The 9115-nt window shown below is 37.6% G+C and overlaps 1 protein-coding gene across 1 annotated transcript; it reads right to left on the bottom strand.

The window, feature by feature from the left end:
* Window positions 1-7558: 7558 nt before the first annotated feature.
* On the bottom strand, window positions 7559-8621 carry Pom121l12 (POM121 transmembrane nucleoporin like 12). Its single transcript, XM_028776794.1, has one exon. It carries the CDS (start codon window positions 8574-8576, stop codon window positions 7740-7742), a length of 837 nt encoding a protein of 278 aa, XP_028632627.1. The 5' UTR covers window positions 8577-8621; the 3' UTR covers window positions 7559-7739.
* Between the last annotated feature and the right edge of the window lie 494 nt (window positions 8622-9115).

Raw genomic sequence — 9115 nt, forward strand, 5'->3', positions numbered from 1 at the left:
AGAAAACCCAGACCAGATTATCATGTACTGAAACTATGAACCAAGGAAATCATTCATCTTTTTATGTTATTGTTAGACACATCTGTTGTAGTGACAGAGTGGCATTATCAGTTAAGATTGGTACAAAAAAGTGAAGCTATTGTCATAAGTAAAGCTGTGGATGGTGTCCTTAAACATTTGAAAATGGTTTGGAAGGGGAAGCTAGAGAAGTTTTAAGAATAAATCCAAAGAGATTCTAGAGAGTGATAAGCAGAGATTAGTAATGAGTTCTAGTGGGAGCTGGGAGCAGATTGTTTATAGCAAGACAGATAAGGCAGATGTTTTATGCTGGAGACATAATAGACGGAAACAAAATCTCTGCTTGGAGTTAAACCAAAGACCATTACATGTGGCACAGAGCTTGCCAACAATTTGTCCCTGTGCTGGGATTTTGAAGAAATGTGAATTTTAAGATGATTGACTGCTTAATCTTGTAGAGACAATATGAATATATATAAATATTCAAGTTACAATATGTTTATTACTCTGTGTCTAGGCATGGCTATATTGAGAATTGGGATCCAAAATTAGAGGAGCAATAGTTGAAGAGCTTGGAAGAGTAAAGGAATGTGTTTGCTGTTACAGTAACAGGTCCAAAGGTTAGAGCATTTTTGTTTGTTTAAAAGAGAGGGCTTCTTGTTTCATATGTCCATCTAAAGAAATGCTTCACTTCATACACTACAATTGAGGAATTTGGAAACTACAGCAGCCATGGTCCAATGAGAAACAACCACTGCCTAATTTGCCTCACACCTAGGCATCATCTACATGAGCCTGGTTTTACAGTTTACAGGAATGCAGAATATAAGAAATATGAAGATGTAGAGGCTTCCACTCAGATACCAAAGAAAAGCCACTTAAGCCAGGGAATATGTGACAGATTCTTGACTCCAAAAGCCCATTCATGAGACTGTCATTCATGAAGATTTGAGTGTGGGGTAAACTACACTGCCAACTGTAGAGAGTGAGAGAATAGAATTGTGAGATGTCTGCTAAAGAAACCTGCACACAGTGAACAGAGCTTACCCAGGAAATAGTCCTTTTGACTATAAAGGGCAAGACATGGGTTCTGGCTGCCCATGTTCTTTGGAGCACATGTATGCGGGAACATGTTTAGAATGCCACAAATAGATATAGCATATCATGTTTGTCTTGATTGATTTCAGTTTTGCTTTGGCCACAATTTCTCTCTTTTGAGATGGGAGTGTTTATTCTACATATAACATCTTAGTATAATGTAATTAAAATATTTTATGAGGTCTCATATTAAAACTTGCATTGAATATAGAAAGAAACTTTGAATTCAGACATTTGAAAAAGCTGGATTGTTGACTTTGTGCATTCATTCATTTCTCAGTTTTAAAATAAAAACAGAATTTTAGTTATGTTTTTTAACTAAAACCAGCATGATAAACTTTCTTATTACTAAGTTAAAGAATTTAGCATTACACTAGAATTTTTCAGTCTGAGCATGAAGAACTACAGCAAGTCTTCCACATTAATACTTAATATAGTAATTTTATTTTTCTACCTTCTATTAAAAACAGCATTTATTTTTCTTTTACGGTTTTAATTTTTCAGTTGATGTTGAATCTATATATCTCAAATATTTCTTTGCATTTGTAAATGTTTATTTGTTTGTATATTTATGCATATGTGGATTCTTCTATAGGCATATGTGTATGTGTAGTAGGTATGGTATGGAGGCCAAGGTTGTCTTCAAATGGCTTCCTCAATTGTTCTCTGCCTTATCTTTGGAAAAGAGTCTCTCAATGAACTTGGGCACCTCCATTTAGTGAGATTTGCTGATCAGGATGTTCTAGGGGTCATTCTCTTCCCTTCTAGGTTTGGGATTATAGGTGTATGAGGTTCTCCATGATGTCTATGTGGGTACCAGGGACTAGAACTCAGACCTTCATGATTGCATAGTAAGTGTGGTGCCACATAAGCCATCTTCCCATCACTAGAATGTCAATTCCACTCTATGGTTTGTCTCTATCTCTGTGTTGAAATGATATCAGCTATTTCTTTCCTTTTCACAGTTTGAAATGCTATTGGAAATGCATTTCATTTATTTCAATTCTCTAGGTTTATGCAGAATAAAACACGGCTTCTAGCCTTTCTGTTGAAAGAAAGTTTTAGAGTAAATTAAATTCTTATCTCTAATCATGCAATGTGACTCTATTTACTAAAGGACTGTTTGGAAGTACAAAGAAAAACATGCAACCACAGGAAAGTGTTATATAGAAAACCACAAGAGACTGTGAAATCAGACAATCTTTGTGTATAGGCAAGAATTATTAAAATTCTGTTGTGCCCTTCTGTATCCAAAATTTCAGAATACACAGATGCAATTAGTCATGAAAAATTTTAGGTTAATGAAAAATTAATAGTCAAACAGAAGCTGGATTCTTTTTGTACACTTTATGGGGTGGTGTTTCTTCTGTTTGTGTTTTCATTTGCAGTCAAGATTTTCTGTGATTTTCATGTTGCTTTGTCATGAGGGAGTGAGCCTAGTAGAAGCACGAACGTTCAGACAACAGTTTGTACCTGACTGACTTCTGGATCATATAAGAGAGGATACAGGTTGAAATTCTCATGACACCTCATTAGAAGACCACAGTCCATTGTGGTACAGGGCCTGCTGTCCTGAACCTGTCACCAGTGGGGTCTAAGTAAGAGGAGCATATATAGGAAGCCCTGCAATAGTGATCAGGTTTGTTTTCAAAGTGGAAGTAACACATTTTTGGGATCAAGCAAATTATTCTTTAATACATTTTATTTAGAAAATTCTTAATTGGATTTAAAACATAGCATTACACTTTGGTATATGCTAAGAATTGTCTTGAGAACCTGTTACATACTAAGTACATGTTGTACTGCCAAATGACAATCCACCCACCCTCTCCAGGGAAAATTAGCATTACACAGCACAATTCTCATCACATTTATAACTAGTGAACTTTATACTAAGGAGAAGGGTGGACTCCTGTTCACTTTTGTAGGTATGTGTTCTTGTGTTATTTCTTTTTAACATGTACTCTACAATGCTCCACCCCCTTTTTTATATCAACAACTCCATATTTGTGGTCTATGAATCTATACTGCCTTAACTATATACTTCTGCCTTTTTGACTTCAATTTGAAAAGAAAATTCATATACTACTTAGTCCTAAGGTTGATTTTGTTTGAGGAATCTGGGAAATTCTTTTTCCAGCTCGTTAAGCATGCTATTACTAGCTTTCCTGACAAGAAGCATTTGTGAAGACCCAGACTCCAGAAGATGTGGAAGGCCAAGCATACAAATGCAACATACAGTTATGCAGACCTTTACCTTCTCATGAATGAAGAAGTGATTGCTACCATCTACTCACAAGCTCATTTTATCTATCATTCTAATGGTGCCTGCAGAAAACAAAACAAAAAAACTAGCCTGCCCAACACTTACCTGATGAGAATAAAAAAGTCCTGTTAACTCCTGGTAAAATTTGGTTAGCTCATGAAATAATATTTCCCAAAAGACAAGGTGTTTTCAAGGAATCTGTTCAGAGACTACAGAAATAAGAAACACACATGTCTACATTAGTGAATCAGTAACTATACAATTATTAAGAATCATAGTGGCTGTATCTGAGAACACTGCGCGTTAATGGCTTGTTACTGAAGGAGAATTAGAGTTATTCTTGCCCATGTCCAATTTTGTGTATTTTGTTAGTGTACACTACAAAATTCCTTGACATGAGCTCTTCCTTTGATAGGCTCATCCCAACTTTATAATGTATATCATGCCACTGTAGATATTGAATTAGAATGACTAGCTCAGTACAAAGTCTCATAAAAGCTTCAGCTTATTCACACAAGCTAAAGGGACAAAGAGAATCATATTGTGCCTACTAAATTAAGCCAGTACCTAGTTTAGAATAGATATTACACTTTAAGTGTGTACATAGAGTTTTTTTATTTATAAAACTGATTTGAATAAAAATGTCACTCAGTGGCCTAAATCAAATATGGTGGACAGAGGCTATGCATGGTATTAAACTAGTCCATACACTCTTTCTTACCCTAACAAACCCAGCAATTAAAAAAAAAAAAAGCCCCAATCTCCAAAACTATATTGGTCCTTCTCACTCCCCATTTTCATTCATGTTTTTATTTTTTCTAATTTATTTCTAATTATCTTGTAAATTTTTCATATTATCTAAAGAATAACAGTTTCTAATACTTTTATAGTTCATGGGGAAAAAGTATTCTTTCTTTATAATCCAATTTGTCAATCTTCATTAAATATTCTTACTCTAACTTCCCATAATCTTTTAATTCCCTCGATTTAAAAGTTGCCATCATCATATTCCTGGAACCCAGAATGAGACCAGGCATAAGTACACTAGCAGTTTGAAGATGCTGACACTGGCTACAGTGCTGGACCATCCTTTTATTTTATATGTTAACTTAAGTTTTAAAGTCTTTAAGTGGTTTTTTTCTTAAATATAGTTAATGTTTTAACAGTGTGAAAAACACATGACAAATGCAACTAAAGGATTTGTTTGTCAAGGAAGTAAAGGCAACTGGAATGTGAAGTCACTGATCACCTGTATCTGCTTTTATGGAGCAAACAGGGTCGAGCACTGATGCACGGTTAATCTTTTTATTCAGTCTAGAACCCGCACCTATGCAATGGCACCACTCATATTTTACATGAGTTTTTCCACCTCACTTAACTCATTCTATAGTCTTCCTCACACGCATGACCAGAAGTTTGTCCCTTAGGTGATTATAGGCAATATTAGCAATCACACAATGTGAATTTAACATCAAATCACTGTTAGTCTACACATCTAAAAAAATGAAAAATATATGTTCATTTTTACTACAGGTATAATCTTAATTGTTTACCTGTGGTGACTAAATCCATAGCTTTTTCAATCCAACTGTAGCCCTATTGTGTTAAATGGCTGGATATTGACCTCCTTCAATTTATTTTTTTCAGTAGCTATCTCACTTAGATCTTGAAGCATCTCCAAATGATGTATTTTGCATAACATTTATTACTGAATCCAGAAAAAACTGTCTGACCTTTAATTTGCCTAACAGGCCTTGAGATGCTGTGTAAATGATAGAATAAAGACTCCCATCCAAGTGTGTGAAGGCAATCAGGTTATTTCACTCTGACAAATGTCCTGTGAACCTAACACAATGCCACTGAAACTCATATATTGCTAGAAAATTTCTCACAGGCTCACTTTCCTGCTACTTTGAAATACATGTCCCCACTTTGGAGCACAGCTGTGTCACCCTCTTGGCATGCTATGATCCTTATAGCTTAGACACAGTAGTGAAGATTAGCTCTAGCTTGTTCTTCCAAGCTATGACTACTATTATTTGCTCTTTGAAAAACAACAACAAAAAAACCCTCACATTAGGTTGAAGTAGTAACACTAGATGGTTTATGCTGATTGGTGCCACCCTGTGCTACATCTCCTCTCTCACTGACACTCTGAGTTGATACACAACCTCATCACCATTCTTTCCTTATTCGGGTCATAATGCATATGACATTTAATGTAAACCCATGCCCAGGATTTTTGTCTAATGTTTCATATTATTTATATGCATTTTATATTAAAAACTGCATATACCTGTACATCCCCAAAAGATATTTGAAATGTGATGCATTATAAAATGGCTAAGTCAGCAAATGCATTTCCTCACATCCTTACTACATTTTGGTAAATATCTAACACATAACAGAACCAACTCTTAAATTATCAGTTGTGTAATAAATCATTACTAACTGAAATTATCATGCTGCATATTACTTCTCCTGAAGGCCTTTAATCCAACTTTGTATCTTTGCTACACATTCCCTATCACTGCCAAATTTCTGGTGCTACTGTGGTTTCATCATAATTTATACTTCCATGAATACATGATTTTAGCCTCTACATACATGACATTTTTTTCTGCATATGGCTCTTCTGACATAAGCCACCCTTACCTATATTTTTCGCAAGTAACAGGATTTCTTCCACTTTGAATGTGAATGATGCCCTATTTTTTATATACACCACGTAGTCTTCATCTACCGGTGGATGCTGAGGTTCAATTTGTATCTTTTATGTAGATGAATAAAGTTTAAATAAAGATGAGATTGCTCAAATTTCTTCCATGTAATGATTTTATTTCTTCAGATATTTACCTACTGATGGGATTATGCGGCTCTGTTAAGAATTCTTTTGGGACTTCTGTGGTTTATAAAAATGGATCTACTAATTTTCCCTTACCACCTACAGTAATAAGAGCTTCCTTTTCCTCCACATCCTAACACTTAACTTTGTCTTTTTGATAATAGTCATGATTATTTTTTCACACAGTTTTGATTCCATGATAAAAGTTAACATTACCATTTAGAAGATTTAATCCTAATTGGGTTGTAAAGTAGCATTCAGAATGTTTTCTGAAGTCTTGGATCTGTGTATCTCAGGATGAGCTGAATCAGTTCAATTAAGGGGGTATTCTTTTTCATGGGAAGGCCTAGAGAATGAGAGTTGTGTAAGAAGAAATTTTGTCTTTGTGCTGAGGACTCTAATATACCTGCATGAAATAGTTTTTCTAATGCAGAAGTGATTTTGAAAACCTAATGCCTAAATCTCAGTTCTGGGATGCTCTTCAGTGCCCACTGCTCCTGGAGCCCCTTTCACTCCAGAGCTCGAGTGGCTGTTTGCTCCCAGGCTTTTCTTACCTTCCTTCTTTTGGTTTCCTCATATTAGAGCACCTCAGACTCCTTGCCTCATTCCTTCCCTGTACACATTGCACCATTCATCTCTCAAGTTTATTTGGCCTTAATTCTATGTTACACATGAATTTATATGGTCATGGATCCTGAAGTAATCTCCTGGCTTCAAACTATCTATGAGTTCCAGACTTATTTATTCAGCTGTACAATTGAAAAATCTACTGGATCAAGAATATAATCATTCTAGGAAACATGACTGAAAAACCTGTTTCTTCAAATATGTTTTCTCCTGCTAATATTTTTCTATGTCAGTAAGTGACACAGCATCCACTTCAGTATTATGAAAAATAAGCCAACAATTACACAATCCTTCACTTTCCCAGTGATACCAGCAAGTGCACCAGCAACAACTGTCTCCTGAACACAGGTATGCCCTTAAATGGTTCTCCATTTAACCCAGCAATTCTCTGCTCTTGGATGACACACTCCATTGAGCTTCTGTTGCTTCTGCTTCATTTGTTGCTGCCGGGTAACCCACTATGCAATGAACATGACCTTTCTAAAAGTATGAACCAGATCCTATACTTTTTATTGAATGCTTGTTTCTTAGATAACAACCCACATTTTCCACTACGGTTCAAGGTTCAATTTTCTCTCACAACTTTCTAGCTAAACTGAGCTAATGATTAAGATCTCAAATAAATAAAGAAATTTACAATGAAAAGGTTTGGGATTAGCTCTTGTCTTGCTAGAAAATTTTTGCATGAAAAACACTTATCATTGATAACACTGTTTTAATAAGTAAATGTTTCACTATACAAACTGGGCAAATAGGAAGGAGCGACAAATTCCAAGATGTTGATTTGAGCTTAAAGACAGAGTATCCTGATAGGCAGGAGAGATGGCTTGGACATGGGAGGACAGGATGGAAGGAGCAGAAGCAACTATTACATCCCAAACTGGGCTAGAATGTAGGCCCTGGGTGCAAAAGTCCACTGGAATCTTCAGAGGTGATGACAGAACTCAGACAAAAATGAGAATCCCCTCCCACCAAGGAGACTCCACAGTCTCCAATCTTGGGCCCAGGGGGTAGGTAGGGGTCCCAGGAGTCCTGGGTCTTCTCGGAGCTTTCCATGTGAGGCTCTGACACAGCATGCAGGGCTGTGTGGATACAGGGCTGGAGATCAGTTTCCTTGTTATAGACATTGAAGCTCATGTAGTCAATGTTTCGCTTCAGAGGCCCAGGCTTGGGAACAAAGGAAACAGCCACTCCGTTTTTTATCCAGGGTTTAAAGGCTGAATAACTCTTAGATTCTGGATTCGGTCTTCTGTTTTTCACCTCTGAGACTTCAAACCACAGAGGTCCATCAAATCGTCTAGTTCCCTTCTTGCACTGGCTGAGAGCTCTCAGCACTGTCTCCTTGGCACAGGGGTCTGGAAGCTCCTCAGGATGCTCTGCAATGCGTGCTGCCTGTTCCTGAGAGGTCAGGGGACTGCCTCTGCCCTCAGGAGGAGCAATCTTGACAGTCACCGGGCTGCAGGTCCACCCAGGATTCCGTACACTCCAAAGCCAACGTTTCATATAGGTATCCCAAGCACTGGAGAGATCCTGGCCCAGCGTGGCATCTGTGGGAGGTCTGATGGTGGAGCGCCTCCAGGTTCCCACCACCCTTTGGGGCGTGTGAAGGTGGGCAGGAACCTTAGGTCCAGAGCTTTGCTGAATCCACTCACGGCAAGGCCTAGACCTTGGATGCCTGGGGGCAGACAGTGATCTCTGTGGTGAGCCCAGGGAGCTGCCCATGTTCACAGCTTCCCGCACCAAGGACCTGCCACGGGAAGGACCGTTGGCTGTTAGCACGAGCCCAAGAGGATTCTGAGAACCACACACATGCTGCTGCTTCAAGACACAAGGGACACAGTTACAGGGGCCTTTCCTCAATGTGATATGCATATGTTATTCATTCATACCTGCAGCTGATCCTTATAAACTGCACAATTCTTACATGTTTATAAATACATGTGGCCCGTGATCCAGAAACTCATTCCTAAATATTTTTACTCCATAGTATTGAACCTCTTTGGAATTCTGCTGTGAACTTCAATAGAAATAGTATTCTGTGTGGAGCATCCTTGTGTAGCTGGTTCATTTTTGTTTAGCATTCATGATTTTAACAACCATGCCTATTGTGGCAAGCACCTCATTTCTCTTTACACCCTAAATCTTTCCACTGTAAGGATAATTTCATTTGCTCATCACTTACAACAAGTGTATCGTGTCTGTTTGGGACAATTCTGTTTCAGGCACTCAATATACAGTGGTTTGTGTGGACAAACTAGCTT

The sequence above is a fragment of the Grammomys surdaster genome, unplaced genomic scaffold (genome assembly GCF_004785775.1).
Source record: "Grammomys surdaster isolate TR1022 unplaced genomic scaffold, NIH_TR_1.0 67, whole genome shotgun sequence".
Taxonomy (NCBI): Eukaryota; Metazoa; Chordata; class Mammalia; order Rodentia; family Muridae; genus Grammomys; species Grammomys surdaster.